We start from the raw sequence: 24,451 nt of genomic DNA on the forward strand, positions 1-24,451 counted from the left end.
GGCAATTTGTGTAATTTTTATTGTGAAGAGATAAAAGAAACACAGTGTCAATGTATGTTTCATAAAATTTTATTATATTGAATATTTATGTTTTGGTAATTTCAGTATATTAACTGTGGAATATAAAAAGTTATGCGTAATAAACTAATTTTTCTTGCTTAGAGACATATTTTTATCATTATTATCATCAGTTTCATTAAATATCCCACTCTTACACATATGTATATAATATTTATAGATTGCCATAAACGGTATTTATGAATATAAAAATAAAATTTACTCGGCATATTTTTCACGAGAAATCATATTTTGCTAATTACAAGTTCGAGGCTTAGAACTGGTTAAGATTTGCAGCCAGACATTGTTTTGCATTGCTCCTGTAAAATTTGTAAAGAAAAATCCATTTCTATAACAGTAGTATCCAAGGTGTTCCACACTCTATTACCCTCTTAATGGATTTATGTAGTTTTGATAACGATTAAGATCGAAAATCTACACTGGTACCGGCATAAGATTTTAATAAATTTTGTATAATGCTAGAGAGCTCAGTTTTCTTTGGACTCAAGGGCGATTATATTTTTTGTTTTTAAAAGTCAGTACACTTATGAATATATCACCTTCGTGATAAGCTAGGATTAATTATATTTTGAAGGATTGCCTTTTAGCTTAAAAAAGCATGAAAATATGCACTTGAATGTATGGAACAATACTAGGTATTTGTGCGTCTGATACTGAGCCTTTCTATAAAATCCAGAACTCACAATGAATATTATCTCGCTTAACACACAGTTGAACTTCCATAATTCGAACTTCTGTAACTCGAAGTTCTCCATAACTCGAACCGATGAACTACCAATGGAAGTCAAATTTCATACAAATTTCCTTCCATCCTCGAAGTCACTCTAACTCGAAGTTTTTTTGTGGATTATGTTGATTCGAGTTAGAGAAGTTCAACTGTACATATTTGCACATTCAAAGGTTTCGGCAACTCTTAATTAAATTTAATGTAAGCTTAATAGCAAGAAATAATTCTAATTTAAACTTCCAAGTTCATATAAACCTGAAATATGATACGTCTCATTTGAAATACAAAATCAAGCCAATATTAGATTTTAATGCATATTTTATGTTTGCTTTGAATAAATTATTTGCAACTATAATGATTGCGATTTCCAATCTTTTTTCTTGAGATATACATACGTATACTTATACTTCAGTATGGTAAAAATTGGCTACGCGCTGGCATTTAAAGTGAAGGTCATTGCGAATATCGCAGCTAATCCAAAACGCTTTACAAACATAGAAGCCTCTCAGTGCCTGAATATTCAGAAATTTACACCGAAATGTAATGTATGTATGTAAGTATTGATTTTTAGTAAAGTTATGGAAGTTGTAGACACCACGTTATTGTTCTACTTTTTATACCCAGCAAACAATAACTCTGTAAATAAAAAAATTTCGAAAATTTACTATAACCGTGAAGTTTAGGAATTGGCGAGAAACAAATTTACAGAATTAACATAATTTTCAGTGTCATATTATAATATAGTATATTACAAGCAACAAGGTCGATTAAATGTCTTTTACCCACCGGATATACCAGTTTTGCAAAACTTATCCGTGGTTCGAATTAATTTATATCATTATTATCAGTTTGATATATATAAACCCTAAAACCGATCCCGATTATGTTAAGACACACATGCAACCGTTAAATGAACAAAACTATAAATTACACTGTGCAACATATTGAGACAACAAACACAAAAATTTATTTAAGAGATGGGCACTCTGAGCAGCTTTAAATTGCAGATGGGTGGAATCGAATATTGTCGCGCCCACAAAATGAAAAATATCTAGCTTTACATTTAATAAAAAGATCTTGGAAGTGGTCGAATGGAAACTTGGCATAGATAGTAAATTTAACTTGTTATCCCTTGGAAAGTGTTGAAATGTTATATGTAATCGAATATGGGGATCGCTATACTTCTGACTGACTTTAATGATATTTAGTGAAAGTATTTCGGGGCTATAATTAGGCTTCAAAATATGCCTTAGTTTCGACGATCCCCTCTTCATTCGACGAAAATATTTTCCCAGCGAGCATTCTTTTGAGAACTGAGAACAAGAAAGAGTCGCTGGTGGCCAGATCTGGAGAAACCGGTATATGCGGAAGCAATTCGAAGCACAGTTCATGGATTTTTGCCATCCTTTGCACTGGCTTATGACACGTTGAATTGGCTTGGTAAAATGACACTTTCTCTTTCATCAAATGCACCCATTTTTCGGCGATTTTATCCTTCAAATGATATAATAATGATATGTAATAGTAGCTGGTTATAGTCCTTCCTTTTTCAGGGTAGTCAATAAAAATGTCCATGAAACAACATCACAAAATATATATGTACAAACGCTATAAGCTTGTCTGCCGACTGTTGCATTTGTCCACGCTTTGTACCGGCCTTATCATGTGCAGTACATCCGGATGACCGCCGATTGGACTTCGGAGGGAAAGGACGAACCCATGTTTCATCCATTGCGTTGCTCGCTCGGCACCCGCTTTGCAAAAAGCTGCTCGTACCCAAATATTCATTGATGATATGATATCCACATTCAGTTGATAACTGCAGATCATATCTCGGAAAGCTACACTTTACGGTCAATTAGAATTATTTTGTGGAATTTTGAAGTTTTCCTCGATAACAAGCTCTTTTGGGCGATCACCGTCTTCAGTGCTCATTTCACCACATCTAAAATTTCACCACTCCTTGATGTTTGATTTTCCTGTGGCAGTGGAAACCCGTCAGTAAACCAATTTTTTTCTTCAGCTGCATTTTTCCTTTCAAAAAGCAATATTTTATTAACACGTGCAGTTTCTTTTAATCCATTTTTTTCATTTTAACCAAAGTTGCTTCACTCAAAATGATATAATTCACAAACCAATGATACGACAGCTGTTAAGTTTATACACGCGCCGTTTGAAGATTAAAAATAATATGAATTTATTCATGCCATCCGGTTAATTAGTAAACACACAATCGATGGTTTAAAAAGCCCGATAACTTTGTGCACATACTTAGAGGACAGTTCAGAGAAAAATGTACTTTAATTAAACTAGAACATTCTAAGCTTGTCGCTAAATGTTTGATGGGTAATATACATAAACATATCGATGAATTTATTTGTATGTAACATGTGCCTGCATAAAATTTACAGCTCTTCGTGCTAATCACAGCAACTTATTTATTTATTATTTGCATTCTTACTTTAATGAGATTTCGAGCATTAACGAAGTAATAAAATTATTTATAGACTCGTTTCGTAATTTTTATGTGGCAAGTTGCGGTCAAATGAGTATATTAACTTGTGTTAAAAGCGGAGCTGCAATATCAAAGCCAATGTAGCGCAATACACAATGAACAATAAATGCTTCTGTATATATGTACATACTATATATACATACATATATACGCGAACATCCGAAATGTAACAAAGTTTTCGGCAATCACAATTCGCTCAGAATGGAATATATGTATGTATGTAACCCGATATATGATACCCTGTTTATATATGTATGTAAGTGTACATCTGTACTCGTATGTCTCTACAATGATTGCAATATTTCTTGTAGCTCACAATGGCGCGTACAAAGTATAGTCATTAGTTTCGAAATTTAATAAAGCGTACTCTCGACTTTAGAGGCTTCACATTATTTCCGAGTTTCACGATATACATATATAAATATATGTATGTATATACGTGTGTACTTACATAGATTTAAGCATTGGCCACGTCTTAGTACGTTTACGAATATTTTTCAGTTGTGCTTTTATTTCGAAATTATATTTTACTGCTCTCCCATCGCAGACAGTTTCGTGACCGCCTAACACTATAAAAGGTTGGCGAGAAATCGCGTAAACTCCTTTTTTACAGTTTTCCTCGTCATAAAAAGAGTAGTTGGTAAATTACTAGACATTAAGTGAGTTTTGTTTTAGCAATAGGGTTTACATAAAACCGAGTCGTAAACGCCAAATAATATGAATTGCCGTCCAAGTTGCAAATGGGAGTAATTTTTATAGTTTTTCTCTCCTTTGATCGCCTTGTGCCTTGCTGAAATTTTACTTGTGCAAGAAGCTACATTGAAATATAGTATATATTTAAAAAGCGCAATTTAGTTACAAGTATGCGGACGTAGAATGAAATATTTGCATTTTTTTGAGACCTTTAACAAAATAATCAAATACTTTGCGACAATTTACAAGGATTTTCCATTTTGCGTTAAGTTAGCTGCTGTACAACCTACTATTTCGATAAAATTAAGAATAGAATTTTAGGGAGGGAACTATATATTTTTGTATTTGTTTTGAGAAATGTGTAACTGTATACTATAATTTTATTTTCGATACATATTTCAAGATTTATTTTACAGCATAAAATAAATACGGTGTTATCTGATTTTACTAGATCTTCTATTACTTCTTCTGATTACACAGCAATGTCGTAGTTAATGTTGATGAGTGCTCAGCCGTTCAATCTTTTCTGGAGCATCGTTGTTCTGAGCCAAATCTTGATTTGGGGTTTCCAAAATTGTATTTCAAAAACTGTTGGGAAATAATTGAACATTCCTTGTTCCACGTAACCTTGAAGCATTAAGTTCAAATTTGGTATGTTCTTCATGTATGTATGTTTGTTTTAATTCGTACACTCTTAGTTTCATTACAGCATTTTACTTGTCCAAAATATTAATACTAAGATAAACCTAATAAACTAGAAAGAAATATGTTTGATATAAACTCAATCAAAGATAAATCTAAACAAGCAAAGAAGAGCTAAGTTCGGGTGTAACCGCACATTTTATACTCTTGCAACTCGCAAGGTTCAAAGACAGGGAAATACTTTAAGGTGTAAAACCAGTCACATAAAGCAAAGTCAGAAGGATGTTCAAAAAAAACCTGATAATACTCGTAGTTATATAGGGGTTAGGCTAAGTTTTCGCTCAAACTTATCTATTTTAGGCACAAAAACACACTGTCATATGTAAATAAAACACGCTCTCTAATTTTCATTGAGATAACATATTGGCTGATATATGCGGTACAAAGTCACCCAGAAGTTTTAAAATCTTTATATTAAGTACTCGTACATGGGAGCTAAGGAAAGCATTGTTCCGATTCACTAACAAGGTTGGCCATTGCGTGATTTTCAGATTATTTTCTGTTATTTCAGCAAGTTTTGTCGATTTAGCTGAAGCACTTAGAAAGATATGTAATGTTAGATACTATGATGTACCTTTTAAACGACGCGGACACGCCCACTTTAAAACAATTTATAGCACAAAATTGCCCTTCACGGTTGTGTGGTTTATTGTGGAACTTAGTTATGGCACTTTAAAGGTTATCAATTAATTGCGTTTAGTGACCGTGGTAGTGGTTTGCGTTACCAACATTCCTTGGTTTTCGTGAACAGGTTTCATTCAGATATCTCAGTTTTGACTCAAGTTATCGCTTGCATGGACGGGTAGACAGATGGACAAACTGACGAAGAAGCAGCCACTCGGCTGTCAACTTGTGTACTCATTCTGATCATTTCTATGTAACGGGTGATCCAAGAAGAGACATGTAGAACTGTCGTGTTATTTTGGTTCACTGTTGTTTTACATTTCGTCGTGAGGAGACGTTTACGAATTGTTCGACTTTATTTCGAAAATCACCATAATATAATTATATAAAGAATGTGTTTCGCGCGTTTCTCTCAACTTATGGTCAACATAATCGGCTTACTAAGCGTACCATTCGCGACACCATCACCCATCCTGAGACCAAGTATATAGTATTGGATGGTATTCAACCGAATGTATCACTTCTTGCACGCAGTGAAGAAAATATAGCAACCGTAACTGAGAGTAAACACGAAGACCGTGCCGTCGGTTCATATTTCTTCAAAAGTGATGCCAGTTGAGATGGTAACCGTCAAAGACGACCATCGCACCTGAAATTGAAGCTCGTGATCTCGGCAACATTTGGTTTCAGAAAGACGGCGCCATTTCACACGCATCGCATCACAATTAATGGATTTGTTGAGAGAACACTTCGATGAGCAGGTAATTTCACGTTTTGGACCAGCAAGATTGTGTAATATCACACCGTTAGTCTTTTTGTTGTGAGGATATGTAAAATCTAAAAGTCTTTGCGGATAATCCCGTTTCGACTCAGGCCTTGGATCAAAACATCACGGGTATCTTTCGCCATCGAAAATTTGACCCAACGGATGGAGCATCTGGGACGTAGCCGCGGCCAACATTTGACAGATATAATCTTCAAAAAATAAATGCAAAATAATGACCTTTCGAATGATAATAAACATTTTCCATTAAATTTGAAGTTTCTGTTTTTTTTTGTTGAAACAGTAAAATTATTGAAAAAGTTGACTATCTTTTTAGTTTAGGTGATTTATAGATCAACAAGTGGAGGACAAAAAGAAGAACAAACAAATATAAGAATATATTTGATATTTAACTTTCTGTATCGCAATTTCTTTACTCTTGAACCTCCTTGTTTGCCCAATAACTCCTGAGGGAAATTGAACGCCTTAAAGGCAGCGGAAAAACGCAATCAAGCCTGACATTTCATATGTAGGCGGTCATGCTGTCGTCAATTAATCATGAATTCTTTCTTGCCGCAATCGGTGGCTGCATGAATTGTATTATTTCACCTGTTATTATATAAAATTTATTGTTACCGCAGCATGACGGCTTGCCAATGATAAATTGTACATTACATTGACTTTTTGGAAATATATATGTATATGTATATAATATATATGCCTTTATGTAATTAATTCTAACTGCTAGCAACCACAGCTTATTACACGAGCGAATAATTAGCAAATGTACCGTTTTTTTATTTGCAGATGATTAAGATGATGGTGATGGTTGTTATCGTCTTCACCATGTGTTGGCTGCCATTCAACGTGCTGGTGGTAAGTTTACAAGACTTAGCGTACATCTCGCAGCTTCTTAAATAGCGCTGAAATGTGCGCGATTCTAAAAAGGAAAACAGGTACACTCTATGCCGTTATTAAATATTGACTGTCTTTGCAGATTCTACTCAACGATGATGCCTTCAAAATCTGGGAGCCGTTGCCATACTTCTGGTTTGCATTCCACTGGCTGGCCATGTCGCATAGTTGCTACAATCCGATCATCTACTGCTATATGAATGCGCGTTTTCGCGGTGGTTTCCTGCAGATTATTTATCGTGTGCCAGGTTTGCGACGTTGTTGTTGCCTGCGTCGTTACTTGCAGAATCGTGGCGAGCGAAATTACGATGCTACCGGTGAGATGACCTTCAAATTCAATGCTGGTAATGGTGGAGGTCTGTTGAGGAAACCTAAAATACGCATTAGGTGCCACCCGATTCTGGTCTTTTCTGTTCTTTACTGTCTTTTCTTAACTTTTCTTGCTGTACTCTTAACATTTTTTCTCAAAATTGTTTGTCGGTTTATTGTGGCTCAATTTCGTTAGAAATTCATGGAAATTTAACATCACTTTTTATCACAGTGCCATTGCATGTTTTGTGTTTTTAGTATCACTTTTTTCATTTTGACTTTTTTGGAACTTTATTTTTTCTATGTTTCCAGTGACGTTACTGGACGGCATGTTCAGAAATTTATAACTGGTTATGTCGTTGCAGGCTTGGCATATTTGGTAAGCTTTTAAAATTACTAATAGGTTTAGGGTTTGCGCGCGATAAATCGAAAATCACTCATGATAAACATTTGACTATGATTACTTTGAAATGCTATAAATGTAGTTATATGATTTAGAAAACTCAAAATAGTTGAATATTGGCCATTTTCGGAGTCTTTAGTAATTTAGGTGATGCAGTTGACCAAATGTTTAGGGGTACTATATTATTATTTAACTTAAGATATTTGAACACGATGGAATCGACCGATATTGGTTCCCAAAAATAAATGCTATGCAAAACTAGAGCCAAATATTCAATAATCATATATTGTATTAGTTTTCTGCATTAGCTACGTGTTCATTTATCGCTTAAACTCATTCATGTTCTATTCACTATTAATTAATTTTTATTTCTACAAAACAAAATACAAATACTCATGGGAATTCTTCCATATACATTTATTAAAAATTTCATTCTTTTACATTTCATATCACTGCATGCTTGACTCTGAGTCTGAAAATTTAATTGAATTGAAAAATGAATTTATGCTCTTACACAAACACACATGCGCGTTTCAGAGAATAGTTCTATTGTTAGCAAATTTATTAATATTATTCGAGAATAATTTCTATTATCTGCTCAACATGTGGAAGAGAAATAATGCTTTCGAGGTTTTGTAAATACCTTTTGCAGCAGTTTTGAATGAGTTTCATTGGCTACAGATAATTAAAAATGAAACCCTTTAATAAAATGAAAAATATTTAAGTAAGATTTGGCTTTTCTATTAAATTACAAAGAGTGAGCCATTTCGAGGTTCCCTCCTCGATTAAAGAAAAAGCACAGAAGCTTCACATTTAATGAGGAATTTTTATTATTATTCGAAAGAACATATTTTGGCATTTATTTTCTGTGGCTTATCGCTTTCAAATGTTCTTTGAATCCAATTTTCGAAGACACGTTCGATCATTTCGACTGGTAATTGGCGAATGACATACGTAATATTTTGCTCCAGGACTTGAATCGAAGCGGGATAGCCTTTAGACTTTATATATCCCCTCACCGAAGTTTTCTCTCAATAAACCAATTGATTGATGTGATGTCTGAGATGTGGTGCCGTTTTGTTGAAACCAAATTTCGCCGAGATCAGAAGATCCAGTAATAAATGCTGGGTCTCAAGATGGGTGGTCCGATTGTTGACCATAAGTAGAACGAAGGACACGAAATACATTCTTTACAAAGCGTAAATTTTACTAATAAAGTTGAATGAAGTTTTTCAGGCGTAAGTCTTTCCATGATGAAATGCCAAACAATATTGAACAAAAAGAACATGGCAGCTTGACACGACTTTAGTGCGATCTGTCAAAAAAAAAAGACTATTGAAAAAAGTACCTCTTCTTGGACCAATCGTTAAGTTATAGATATATTATATCCACTTATTTTTGTTCCATAAATTCCTTTTCGATTTATATTAGGTTGTCAAATATCTCCCTTCCGCCTTTTTGTCTTTTGAATTTTGCGGCTATGTATGAATAAAGCGCTACAGAGCTCGTATCTGGCAATACTATACATCTTTGAAAGGTCTTGACATAACCTACAAAACGACACTATGCATGATTAGTTTGGATATTACGTTTAACAGTTATAGACGTGTAAACATGGAGTTCACTAACGCCGAAATTCGCGCTATTTTAAAGTTTTCCTTCGTTAAGGCAAATCCGCTCCAGAGAAGATACTCTATCACTTCGAACTGCGGAGGAATGGTTTCATCATCATTCATTCATAAACATCAAGTTAGACCGGGATGTGGCATCTCTTGACATCTCCCAGAATATGGGAGTTAGTCACCAAACCATTTTAAACCATCTAAAGAAGACTGCATACACAAAAAAGCTTGAAGTTTGGGTGCCGCATGATTTGACGCCAAAAAAACCTTCTGGACCGAACGCCTGCGATATGCTGCTGAAACGGATCAAACTTGACCCATTTTTAAAGCGGGTGGTGACTGGCCACGAAAAATGGATCACATACGACAATATCAAGCGAAAACGGTCGTGGTCGAAGGCCGGTGAGTCGTCCCAAACAGTGGCCAAGCCGGGATTGACGGCCAGGAAGGTTTTGCTGTGTGTTTGGTGGGATTGGAAGGGAATCATCCACTATGAGCTGCTCCCATATGGCCAGACGCTTAATTCTATCATCTACTGCGAACAACTGGACCGCTTGAAGCAGGCGATCGACCAGAAGCGTCCAGAATAGGCCAACAGACTACACACTTCGTTGATGACTCGTCAGAAGCTACGGAGCTCTGATGTGAGGCATTATCGCATCCACCATATAGCCCGGACATAGCGCCAAGTTATTATTATTACCTGTTCCTGTCCATGGCGAACGCCCTTGGTGGTGTAGAGGTGAACTCAATATAAGGATGAGGCTTCTACGGGGGGTGTAATAAGAAGTTGCCGTCTAGATAGAAGCAGATATTCGAACGAAACGGCGTATATTTGCGATATATCCGATCACTGTAACACTTTTTTTAAGCGTTGAATAAAGAACAAAGAGCGGAAGGGAAAACCTAATACGTACAGTTTTTGACGGCCCAAGAGGTTATAGACAAATGTGTCGACGTCTTTTAGGTACATAAAAATTAGTCAAATTGGCGCTAGGATATAAAGAATGGAATTGCAAGGAATTTTCGATGAATATTTAGAATATTCTTCGTTTGATGAATATTTAGATACATTATATTCAGTTGATTTCCTAAATTTGTTTACAAAAATTTTAATTTAAATTTGATTTGCTTACGAAATGCTAACAGCTTTTTATACTCTTCAAATTTTATTAACTTACAAAGCTTACTTAAATGACTTCGACCGTGCATTGGATATTTTTTTAAACACAACTTGGAAGTCTTTTTTTTAGTTTTCGAGTTTTATGTATGTTTTTGATTTATTATATTTGATTCACTACAAATTTATTGCTCGATACTATAAATTATTGGATTTTGCATGCTTGGGAAAATTTTAAATCCTCTTAACAAAATTAGAAGACAATTATTTTTTACAATGCTGCATGCTCCTCTTCCACTCCTTAACCTTTAACCTTTAAAATTATTATAAATGGGAATTATAATATTAGTGATCTGTTACACTGCACACCCGTTAGTTTGGGCATATTATGTGTGTGAAATGCAAGTGGTTCAATTTGGTTGAGCAATTCAGTTCAACTCATCAACGTTTTGCATATTATCCGATTTTAACAAAAATGTTTTTCTAATACTTTTATATTTTTTACCTAATATAGGCACGGACGACACATTCCACTTGCAGCGAGTAAACACATCAACCACATACATAAGCACCCGGAAAAAACTCCGAACGAATTCTATGCAAATGGTAAGTATATAACCATCGGAATAAATTAAAGCTTTAGGGACTTTAAACCAAAATTACACAACACTCTAACAAATATAGTAAATAGTAATGTGTGACAACTTTAGGAGCGTCCACAACTTTTTTATTGTTATATTCGCAAGAGTTTTATTTTTAAAGTAAAAGTTTTGGTTAGAAATTAGTTAAAACAATAATACTAATGAGTTTTAAATAGGGGTTGGAAGTCTCGTGCACACCATTTCATGTCGATTAAAGAGGGCCAACACGAACCGGAATATTTCTGGTGTCTTGGAAAGTGTATTAGAAACTCCATCATAGATTATTAACTAGGCGTAATTATTGCAGGCCACTACCAAATATGGACACATGAGCGCCAAACCGCACTTAAGCCATTGCGCCAAACAAATTAAACCTTGTCTAGAATTTTGGTAAGAAATCTGATTTTTTTCACTTCAGCTGCTCAATGTCTCTTCAGTTGGAGCATTGGCGGTCATTAAATGTATGCCGTCTCATCCGGCTGAAGACTGAGCATTCATATTAATAATGTTTCGGCGTCTCATCATCCTTCGCGAATGCTCTGCACTTTTTCAATTATCCAAAGGTGGGTCTGTAATAACCCCTACATTTTTACTAAGTTTCCTTTTGCTTAGAAGTAGAAGCTTTTTGATCTGTCCACCATCAACACTTCCCCAAAGTAATATTGTGGTCAGCCACAGCTTGGTGATATAAGACCTGAGGTGTTTTTTTGTGGTCCATTGCTTTAAACAACCCCTGAAGAAGCTGAATGATCTAGGACAGCTAAGAGGAATTGTGTTTCCAGCCATCTATGTGCAGACCTCTTGTCGATCATTAGAAGCTTTATGCACTTAACTCCTTCTGTTATGTCTACAATTTCGTCTTGAAGCTACCTTTTGAGTATACAATACGATAGTTCTGAAACTACCTTTTAATAGCTCCTGTTCATATATCACTCTTTGATACGCCGGTGAATTTGTAGATATGAACTGTCGACCACAGAACGATTAGTCATTATTCTCTATTGGGAAAAGAAAAACTTGTATTTAATTCCTCATAGATCTCCTTTTATCGGTCGCAATTTAGCCCGTGGGCTTAATAATTTAAAAATATTTCTTGTAAGTTCTTAATTTGTCGGATACCTGATTTTGGCAGTAATAACACGTTTATACGATTACATAATCCCAATTAATAAATTGAATATGACCTTGGATTAATTGTGCGTGATCGAGCGATTTCTTTAATTTTTGAAAAAAATATTTCAGTTTGTCTAACTACTTATGTATAGGGTATAAAATGAAAAATTCAGGTATATTACAGCGCCAATTGAAAACTCCCTTCTTGGCTTACAAATTAACTCGTGGAGGCTTCAAAAGAAAAATTTTAGGAAAATTTTTGTAGATTTTAAGATGTTGTCAGCACCGAACTTTTCATATGATGATGTGATGAGCTTAACAATAGTATAAAAACACTAACTTAATTCGAAGTAAGTAAGTGGTAAAGGCTTGTAACATCTGATATGAAATATCATGTGCAGAAGGTTACACTGATTTAAGTATTTAGACTAATTCCTGCGGCAGAGATTCCGGTAGTACATTTGTATAGTTATAGATCGCTTTTCTATTATACCAAAACTAATTCCTTAAGATGGGCAAACCTTTTATTTATAGACAAAGAGCCTTGAGTCTATCACAAATCTCTCGAAACCACTAATTTCAATTCCGGCTAATCCTAGCCTGGATTACTGAAGGTTTGATATTTAAGAAGTTTAGACTTCATCCTTGCGAAAGCTGAACAGCCCTATTTGGTCACGAAAGAATAAGAAAGAGAAGAAAACTCAGGAGGACGGCCCATTTTGAAAATTAAAATTTTATCCGTTGTAAATTTCTGCATTAACGAGGCATAAGTCACTCAACTAACCCCTTAAAAATTCAGGTCGTAGGTGTGAAGCGAAGAAATCATTAATCAAGGATAAGGATATGCTAAAAATTTTATTTGAGGCAATAAGGACTGATTTTTAAATTACATAATTATTATTTGGAAAAAGTCCTCTTATCAAAGAGGCATACCATCTCTCACATAATGGGAGGAGTAATGGTTGGAGTTGTGCTAAAACTAAAAAACTTATTTAACTCTTCATCTCAGCGTTTTAGAAATTCCTCTTTTTGAATTTGAAACTTAAAGCGAATACAGAGAAAAGCATCTCGCAAACGTCTTTTTAAAATTATGCATAAAATATCGATTTTTTGTTATACAATATGTATATCGAAATATTGCCTCTGACCGTTTTCCTACAGGGAATCATATGCCAAAATCACATACGCTGCCTAAAAGTATGCAATACGAAATTTGTTAGAAATAAAAGTAGCTGGGCGGCTCTAAAATAACTCACAGGTAGTACTAGCAAAGTTTTTATTAGGAATTTAACAGCTGGCTTTGGATTTGACACATTTTACGCACACGCCCACACACATACAATATTCATATATGAATCTGACGCCTACATGCCACATTTAACTACCACACACTTATCTAAACTAGGTGGTTTAATATTAGTATTCTAAGTTTTCGCCAACGCAAAACTTTTGACATGTTTTCGAAGTTTAAACGCACCACTTACATTTACCGTATTGTATTTTCATTGTAGAGTCAATTTTCATGTGCGGAGGCCACAGTGTTGCGGTAGTGCCAGCCCCATAGATGTAGCCAGCCGCATGTTGCCACACCGCCCACGAGAGAGGAGCTTCAGCCGCCCATTAATACAAGGCACTATGTGTGATGGAAATTTTGAATCAGAACACACACACACACACATGTATTCATACATATATACGCACACGGAGAGGCTAGGCTCAGTCACAAATGCGTGGCAGGCAGTTTAGCGGCATATGGAAAACTGTAAGCAGATTTACAATTTAATTTTGCAATTCAAAACACACACGTGCTTACAAATACACACAAACAAATGTGTGCTTTTTTGTAACATTAACATATAAGCAAGTGTGTGCGTAGACAAACCTGAAACAGGAACAATTTTAGATAGTCAAAAAAAAGAATTCATGCGCAAAAACCGTTATCTAACATAACAGCAAAGGCACAGCTTAGCTTTTAAGTTACCTGCGCTGCTATTACCGTTAAGCAGAAAATGAAATTTTACCAAAGGATATCCTGAGGGCGTTTGTGCTTTTCGTAAACCAAATCTAAACGCATTTACACACACTTAAGCGTATTTATGTAAGTTCGTTAAACGATATTAATATGAGTGTAAACGAGTATGTATGTGTGCTTGAAAAATGTTTACGCTTTAAGGCTCTCTTCGATTTGCTATGTTTTTTTTTTCAAGGCTTACCTGCAGTTACTTTGCAAGCAGACAACAATTTTCAAACACATATTTGCTAGTCTTTTGAAAACCAAAATTTTCAAATTTAGATACATATGTTACCTACCAAATAAGTGTGGTGTTGAAATGACAAGAAATAACTGTACTGTTGCTTACGTATGTAAAACGAAATGTATGTAAATATATATCCAAGTATACTTACTTTTATAAGCAAATATGTATACGACAACCTTATCGAAATCTAAATCTTTGTAAATAATTAAGTGACGTATTAAATGTAAACCTTACCAAAGCATAAAATTATGAAGTAATGATTTAGTCAATTTTGAATATTACCTAATAAATGTAAAGTGAAACCAAATAAATGTGTTTTATTTATGGAATACTCAGAGTGACCAGGCAGGCAGGCAGATTTTTGGCATAAAAACTTGCCTCGCATTCGTCGCTTACCTATTCTTTGTCGTTAAATTATTTTTCGTTAAGCTTTCTTGACGTCTGAGCATATGAAAATTTCGCTGGCGCCGAGTTCCGCCGGATGCGGAAACAATTTAATTTATTTTAATCGATTTGTGGCACAGTGAATTGTCTTGATGCCATAGCATTTTTTTCGAGATTTCAACGTTTAAACATAACTTTAAATAGTATATGATAACACATTATACGAATATACGACAGAACCATTTTGTTTCTAGAAATGGTACACCATGTTTTTCGTGAGAAAGTAATAACAGGTGTTCGAAGTTAGCCTTCAAAACGAGAATTTTGCTTTCAAAGTTCGAAATTCATCTCATAAAACGTCATTATTAGTAAAGTTCATATATCTTTGATACTCCAAATAGTTAATGCTTGACCATTTGGTTAAAACATTATGAGAAGGGAGAACATTTTCATGATCACCAATATTTTCAAAGATAATAATATTTTATAAATCAGCCTAGTGTTTTTTCAAAATAAAAAAGTTTTTATTCTTTTGAATATTTGAATATAAAAAACGAACGGAACGTAAACACTACAAGTAATAATGATGTTTAAAATAAGCTTAATTTCGAACTTCGTATACAAATATTTCGATTTTGAAAACTAATTTCGAAAAACGTAGAAATTTTCATTTTTACTTTTGGCTCAAACTCTCAAGGTATAAATGATATAGTTCAATTCCAGTCCGGTGATGGTTTTTCGTTTCAAAAGAGCCGATGAAAATAACTTCATGCGTATTCCAAAATGTGGACGCCATAACCTGGACATCATCCTGTGACTTGATGCTTAGAACTTATTAAATCAGACAAAAATTTAAACTTTGTTCTTCCAGCAGATGTTTCCCCATTTTGAGCGATCAGTGTGTGAGAAACATTGATAAATATACGTAAGTATGTTACAGTTAATATGAATGCTCTGTACAAAAATTTCTCTTCCATTGATATTCCATTTCATCGATATTTGAGATGTAATTATAAGAAGTAAAGAAAGCTGAGTTGGACTTCTCTCAAGAAAGACGAGGCAATACTTTCAGATTTTGGCAAAATTTTAGTATTTCTTTTTATTGTAATATCTTCGCTAAAATCAATGTATCATGCAAACTCAACAAAATATTAATTTTAAATTTTAGGGTGATAGATCAAAACGATCCAGACTTTTTATTCATACTTAATACTTAGTTTAAAATATTGTAGATATTGATATAAATTCAACAGGCACTCGAACGCCTTGAAAGCTATGCTTGGACTTTGACCATTTTAATATGAGAGTTCGCGAATGCACTATTTGCCCGAACTTTTTTCCAGTGAGGGTACAGTACGAACTCGGTAATCGCAACTAATAGAAATCTAGGTAGTTGCACTTATTGAGGTTGTTGCACCCAGCGATATAGAAAACTTATTTTTTTATTAAAAATTTTTATTTTTTAAACATATCTGGTATGGTTGTCTGCACTTTCTTCTTATTAAAGGTTTTTATTATAGCTCTTTCACGGAGCTTGTTCAGAAATATAATGTCTTTTATTGGAATATCGATTTCCTCAGCCCACTGAATGCATGTGTTAAAAGATTGCATAACAACTGATCCTTTTATTTTAGGAGGTGAAATAACATCCGCTTCGCTATCATCAGAATTTTCAATTTCTACGGCTTCTTTATCCACTTCTTGATAAGTAACACTTTCGTGCATCCATTCATTTGTGAACGAATCATTTGGTGCAAGTTCTTGGAGCATTGATGCAAGGATTGCGCGTTCTTTTTCAATTTCTCGTTTTAGAATACTGAGAGGAATATCGTCCTCTTTACTCCACTCAATATCTCGTTTCATTAACATATTCCAGCACTTGCGATTCGAGCTTGCTAACACTTTTTCCCATGAACTTGCAAGAAAACAGATAGCATGTTTTAAGTTGAATTCCTTTATTTTTCTTCCAGATGAGTGGTTTTATTCCCTATTAAATGCGCCAAAAGACTTTTTATACCCTGAACAGGGTATATTAAGTTTGTCACGATGTTTGTAACACCCAGAAGGAAGGGTCGGAGACCCTATAAAGTATATATATAAATGATCAGTATGTTGAGCTGAGTCGATTTAGCCATGTCCGTCTGTCTGTCCGTCTGTCTGTATATACACGAACTAGTCCCTCAGTTTTTAAGATATCTTTTTGCAATTTTGCAAACGTCATTTTCTCTTCAAGAAGCTGCTCATTTGTCGGAACTGCCGATATCTGACCACTATAACATATAGCTGCCATACAAACTGAACGATCGGAATCAAGTTCTTGTATGGAAAACTTTCACATTTGACGAGATATATTCACGAAATTTGGTATAGATTATTTTTTAAGCCAACAATGTAATATCCGAAGAAATTGTTCAGATCGGATTGCTATAGCATATAGCTTTCATACAAACTGAACACATAGTTACTAACAGAAATGCACCTGTGAAGGGTATTTAGCTTCGCTGCAACCGAAGTTAACGTTTTTTCTTGTTTTGTAATAGACTTTTGTTAAGTTAATAACGTTTTGGTATTGGTCCATTGGTTGGAGAATCGTAGTTCAGTTAGGTGGAATACACATAACGGTTATCATTCCATCATCACTTTTCATCTGATTGTCTTTAGGATGACACGAGGCGCTATCCAAGACCAATAGGGCTTTTTAGGGAAGTCCCTTGAATTCTAGAAATTCTTGTACCTATAACAATCCAAAAAAATACAAATAAATTTTAAACAAAAATTCAATACATTTCATATTTTTCACCTCAGGAACAAGGGTATGATGAAGCCAGTCTTCGAAAAACAAATAAGTCATCCACGAGCTCTTGTTAGTCTTGTAGACAACGGGAATTTTTTGAAAATTTTTGAATGCTCTGGGGTTTTTTGTTTTTCCAATGACAAAGAGCTTAACTTTGTGTGTAGCCGAAGCATTTGTACATGCGAGAAATGTTATTCTCTCCTTACTAACTTTCCGAACAGAAGCAGATGATTCCTTGAAGCTCACCAACGTTTTATCTGGTATCTGCCTGAAAAAAATCCGTACTCGTCAGCATTATAAATTTGTTCTGCAGAAAGATCAAGCTCCTTGATTTTATTTCTAAAACGTATTACAAATAGATCGAGGGCCGCTATCTTATTGGAAAGCTTCTCTCCACAAATTTTCATGTCGCTTCTTGAAATTAGACACCCAAACTTTACTTGCATGAAAACATCCTGTCTTTTCTTTTATTTTCTCATGAAGCTTGCGAGCTTTTGCTTTGATGATATCGATGGATATAGGCACATTTTCACTCCTTTGTTTCGAAAACCACTTATAGAGAGCTTTTTCCATTCTTGGGTATTTACAAGATTTTAAGGGTTTCCTGGCCCAGCTCCATATTTGTGGCATATTTAAGTATACCAGCTTTTTTATTCTTTATTCTCGTTTTTATCGACTTGTGAACTTTATAATCAATACAAAGAGCTTTTGTCGATACACCACTTTCAAGTTTATTCAAAATTTTAGTTTTTTCTTTAATTGTTAGTTTTATTAATTTTTTTGTGACCACCATGACTTTTACACATAAAAAAATGGCGTGTTGCAAAATAAACTGATAATGAAAGTCATTTGTTGACAATTGTTTTTAACACACACACAAACAGCAAAGTCGACAGAGCAACGGTAAAATAGCGATCAGTTTGTGAACACATAACAAAAAATGCCATAAGAAGAAAACGACAAAACAATAACTGATCCAAAACATATTTAGATATAAAGATGCAGTTATTGAGGTCAATATGTTTGAGTAATTGCATCTATAAAGGTTACAATGCTATGTTTTATAGTGTTGCAAGAATCAAGGGTTGCGGTTACCGAGTTTATACTGTATTTGGATTTCAACTATTCTCCGAATAAATAATAACAAGTACGTAATATACATTACTTTTACATTTTATTTTTTTTGCAATTCGCTTTCTTTAGCATGATAAAAGCATCATCCGTAATATAAAAATATTTTTGCTAAGAACTACCCATGTTCTAATGACGGAAGTTTTGATGTTTCAAGCACATTTTAAACAAATGGTCATTGAGGATCGTTTAAACATATTCTTAATATTGATGTCACTTCCCAAACTCTTTTTAATTTGAGGGGTTTTTACAATAAAACTAGATAAATATTATTATAAAACTAGCACAAAGGTCGCCGAGCTGCTGGTTGACGTAAAACTATTTCTAACAGAAGCTGGACATCTCTAACTTATTCAAGGTTTTCGCGGTTGGCGCCACTTATATTCTCTAAGTTTTCGAAATCATTTGATGTTTAAAGTTCATCAAATCGTGAGCAATTCATAGTTAAACTTTTCTAAGCTACTTTTCCAATACTTTCTATGTCATTGTACTGAGAATAGCTATTTTAATTTACCAATAATTTTTCGTTTCGTACATATTTTCCTATACATACAAATATGTATAAATGCACATACATATGCATAGAATAAATTAAAACAAAAGTAATTTACACTTTTCAATCTTCGTACATTTCTTCTTTGAAGTCAATGTTTGTCAACTTAAGCTTTAAGAATCACTTTTTTGTATCGAACTAGAAAAGGAAGGAGGTTTTAATACTACGATATGTATATACATATATACGCCTTCGGAAAGCGCGTAGCGCGTAATAAGAATATGAAAAGTACTGCAAAATTACTTGGAAATTTTTCATATATTGTGCTCATATACAAACATAAGTGCCATTGTAAGTATGTATGTTTGTATGTGGACACGCGAACTCACATCAAAAGTCAAAAGCTTTCGAAATTGTGGATAATTTTCAACAAGTTTCCACTTGAGTTAGCAAAGCCTAGCAATAAAAAGGACTATCGAGACATGAAGCTTACTTATAAATATACAAAAGCCTCTATACATACATACTTGTATTTTATTAGCCGAATATGTATAATAATGCTGTGCAGGAAAAAGTAGATTAATTTAAAACCTTCGTTTCAACTGATTATAAATTCTTACAACATAAGTTATTTATTAATTCGACTAGTACTTTTCAGCGAAAAGGTAGGTGACATGCATTTAAACTGTAGATATTAATTCCATAAGGAGAAACGCCAGAGGAATAGCTGAAATTTTATAATGGCGTTTCACTTTTCATATAAAAACATACCGAATATGAATACACAGTGCCCTTGACTAACTTTATACTGAAAATATCACCTACTCGGTGAGATGTTTTATAGAAAATTGGCTGATATATTTCTCAGATAATACTTTAATCTTATGGAGATAAAATATGTTGCGAGTATATGAAAATATTCGGTTACATCCAGATTTAACCCTCCTTACTTGTTCTAGTTACTTCATATCAATATTACTATCCCCACGGAACTAGAATCAGATTCATTCACAAGTGATACAGTTTTCTACAGGGTCATTCAGTACACCCACACATCATTTGTTTACACTCTCCAATGCTCACACACAAAAAGATTGAATGAATAAATAAAGCAAGTGCAGAGTAAAGATTAATGAAATGTGATATCGGCACCGTCATGTGATGTGGGCTACACGAGGGCGAATAATATAAGTCTCTATTACGGGTTTTCACCCAACTGCGTTTTGGTTGAAGTTTTGAAATTCGGTGTTACGGTCTTCAACACAACCGTTCACAAATAATTTAGTTAAAGTGCTGCTAAACTGCAGCATTTTTAAGTACTATTCTGTGCCAGGGGGGATGACTAGACTTACAGTTAAATACAATATTAATGACTTTATTTAGGTTAAATATTAATAGAAAATGTATAAAATAATCTTATTAGAAAAACTTTCAATCAACAATTATGTACAACTCAATAGAAAGGTGAAAAATTTGTTGAACACGCGCAGTAAAATTCCGATGCTGGACGAAATAAAATACAATTTGGAAACATTAAAATTTAATTAAGGGATCGTGGGAAGTGTTTCGAATATAAAGAGTCAATATAGTTACAAAACCCAAGAATATCATTTTTTGGTTAAAATTATTTAAACGTTTTGTTCTTCTTCAGTCATTGATGTTTTGTCCAAAGTCAAAATGCATTTTTAGTAATTACCGGCAGGAAGGAAATGGAGAGTTTGTTGTAATGGTTTTTCCTCTCATATTGTAAAACTCCAAATAATTTCTCATTTAAACGAGAATAACTTACTTGGTGTTAGAAACTTCGAATGGATTTGAGTAACCACGAAGGCATAAGAAGCACATCAGTTTAGGGTTAAAAATCGTGTGCCGCACAGACATATTGATGAAATATATTAAATATATACAAAACAAAGAATTCACCGCATATAAATGTGTTTCGAGCAATATTACTCGCTCCATACGTCATGGAAATATTTACTTACAATGCACACCTTAACCAGGACAAAATATTTCTCAACGGGGCACTAATAAATGTGGCTCCCCATCCCATATAGAAACCATTTCACAATCATTCTTGCGCAACTAAAAGGGCAATGCTTTCAAATCACTTTAAATATTCAAACTCATAGTGAATACAACAAATTGATTGTGAAGTGGATGGAGCGTACCAAAGTAAATATGGTGGCGTGTCACATTATTGTTGGTGTTGTAAAGTTTTAAGCCAACACATGCTTTAAATAGTAAGGACGATTAATTTCAGCAGAAATTTTATACGTATCCTTATTGGATACCAAGGAATAGATGATATAAAAAGTTTATCTGAAGCTAACCGTTGTGCAAACAGAGAGACAGATAGACAGATCCGACAGGTGAGATGTTCGTATAAAGAGGGAAAATGCGAGCCCACCTAACACAAAATTGTACACCACAGCTCTTAGATTCTGTGATGGAATCAAACTTATAACGTTTCAGGATATCAGAGCATTCTACTGGAAGCAATAATATTTATAAAATAAGATTTAATTTAGTTTATTCAATATGGCCACGCTACAAAGCATTTTTTCCATAGGAAATATCGCTGTACTATATAAAAAATATTAAAAAAAACTTAAGTTATCGTTCACACAATCTATTGATTTCACTTGAAATAAGAAGATCGTTAAAATCATTACACCTTTACACCTTTATTATCAAGTTTTTTTGACAGGTTCTTTATATAGTTCTTTATACAATTACCTACCAGTGTTTTAATATTACGATATCACCAAATTCGGGCAGGCCAAAACCGTTCAAAATTTTTAGTAAATTTTAAAAACAATTTAAAAAAATGCAGCTAGTTTGATTTGTACAGAAAATGTCTTCTAGAATAGAAATCTGTTTTTTAGGTTTCATCCACAGAGAATTCAAGAATCACTGTAGGCAAAACTACTATGAGAAAAAAATAGAATTACTTTGTTCATAATTATGAAATTCTTAATTTATTCTACAAAACTCCAAGGCTCCAGGCCTTCCGGAGCGTGGCGCATCTTCGACCACCTCTACACCAGAACGAAAACGTTGAAACCATCGTTGTGCGGTGGAAATGGAGACTGTATCGGGTCCATAAACTGCACAAATTTTATTGGCGGCTTGAGATGCATTTTTGCCTTTATCGTAGTAGTACTGTAAAATATGCCGTATTTTCTCTTTATTTTGCTCCATGTTTGCGACGCTATAACTCACGAACGACTTAAAAGAAACGACAATCAATCAAACACGTGTTAGTGCATGAAATGAGCTTTCCAAAAGTTATAGCATGACCCGATGAGACGAATAAAACTAGAACTACGCGCTTTCAGCGCCAACTAGCGAAAATACCGCAAGACTTTTTTGACAACCTAATATATATTTACCAACTATTTTCCCAATCCTCGACACTGTTGTTAAAGTCAATTTCTGGAATAGACTTCAATGCGTGTAGCTATTCCCGATTAACGTCTTCAATTGACAATCAACTGATTCAGTAACCGTTTTTATTTTCTAATTCCAAAAATTGGCCCTCTCACTTCTCAGGCATCTTATAAGCATGAGGTTGCTTGCGAAATTTACCCAGAGGTGCACAAGTTAAGGTTAAGCTACTGAAGGAGAGATTTTTTCAGTACAATAACACATTTTTTCTTGAATTATTTTGCAAAGCATATGCAGATGCCTTTCTAAGGAAATTCTGTTTCTGGAACCAATTGCACTTCTCTCCAGTTTCGACTTACAACTCAATATGAGTTTTTCCAAACTCTTTCTGTTGGTTTTAACCTCTCAATGTAACACAATTTTATCTATATTTTTAATACTTTCTCAAATTTTCTTAAAACCCGTTTTCTTGTCTTAAGTATGCATATTCCCATTTATACGATTCGACATTGGAATGTTTCGAAATCCGAAGCGTTTATTTGTCAAGCAATTGACAAAGGTTTATGACTATTAATACTTGTCCCGCTCGTCATTTTACTAAGAGGAGTTAAAAGTATAATACACTTTTTGTGGTCCTCTCAATGAGGACGTACTTACTTACAAGTGAGTTGTAACTATAAGCATGAGGTTGGTAACAGTCTGAGTGATAAATGAATGCGGAAAACATTACAAACTTATCAGTATTCATCATCTTGTTTAATTTAGCACACATACATATACATATTTATATATATTAAACTCCTGGTTTTACTTGTACAAATATAAAGAAGAGAAGAGAGATGCTGCAAAAAAATTGTGCGAATAGTCTTTAAATAGAGAGAAATTGTAGAACTCTCTATAGGATGCAAATGGATACGAATTAGTCTCAGAAGCTTTTACCTTAAGGAATATGTATGTATATAATAATGTAAATGAAGATTGATTTGAAAAAAAACTCCAAAAAGCGTAATTTCGAATAGAATCTATAACACCTTTCAAAAATACAAAAGATTCCATACATGAATTTCATGTTTGTCAATCAGTTTGAATGGCAATGATATGCTACAGAGGTCAGATCTAAATAACTTGTTCGAATGTTATAGCACTGCCTTGGACATTAATCTATGCCAAATCATGACGATAATTTGTCAAATTAAAAAGGACAAGGATTTGATTTTGGTCGATCAATTGGTATGGCAGCTACATATATGCGATAATAGACCGAAAGCGACGGTACCGATCGTTTTCTCAAACACTGAGGGAGTAGTTCCCGTATGCAGAGACGGACATGCTAAATCGACTTAGCTCATAACCCTGATCATTTCAAGGTATATATCTATGTATATTCAGGGTATACGAAGTATCCTTTGGGGTGTTGCAAACTTTGTGTGCAGACTTAATATACTCTCTTCCGGATATAATTATGGCAGAAAAGGTGAGTAGATCGTAAAAACTTCAAGACAATTAGTCTCTTCGAGTATGCTCAAGCAAAGAAGAATAGTTCGAGCTATTAAAAATACGAAAAATGCCATTAGCCCCACGATCTTTTACGACTCTTTGCGATCGTCTTTTTTGCTGAGTAATTGTTGTGTAGATTTTCAGCATAACATCTGTGCCCAATGCGCACTTAGTGTCTTAATTTTATTCATATTAATGTAGAAAAATTGTTCAATCAGCCAGAATTGTACTGAGTTTGTAAAATAGAACTTTAGATTAAATTCTTTACAAAATTATATA

At 34.1% G+C, this 24,451-nt stretch overlaps 1 protein-coding gene across 12 annotated transcripts in view; it reads left to right on the top strand.

The window, feature by feature from the left end:
• The window catches only part of LOC105233453 (RYamide receptor), a 349,078-nt gene extending 334,650 nt beyond the window's left edge, over positions 1 to 14,428 (top strand). For 5 of the 12 annotated variants that reach the window (XM_049448421.1, XM_049448422.1, XM_049448423.1 and 2 more), the window contains 4 exons: positions 6,910 to 6,978; positions 7,100 to 7,404; positions 10,986 to 11,077; positions 13,737 to 14,428. In XM_049448421.1, coding sequence (XP_049304378.1) covers positions 6,910 to 6,978; positions 7,100 to 7,404; positions 10,986 to 11,077; positions 13,737 to 13,789 — 519 coding nt within the window. In that variant the 3' untranslated portion in view covers positions 13,790 to 14,428. Of the gene's footprint in view, positions 1 to 6,909; positions 6,979 to 7,099; positions 7,405 to 7,638; positions 7,706 to 10,985; positions 11,078 to 13,736 lie in introns of all 12 variants that reach the window. The other 7 variants (XR_007421727.1, XR_007421728.1, XR_007421729.1 and 4 more) reach the window with 7 other exon arrangements.
• Positions 14,429 to 24,451: the final 10,023 nt, after the last annotated feature.

This window comes from Bactrocera dorsalis, chromosome 2, assembly GCF_023373825.1.
Source record: "Bactrocera dorsalis isolate Fly_Bdor chromosome 2, ASM2337382v1, whole genome shotgun sequence".
In the NCBI taxonomy this organism is placed as follows: domain Eukaryota; kingdom Metazoa; phylum Arthropoda; class Insecta; order Diptera; family Tephritidae; genus Bactrocera; species Bactrocera dorsalis.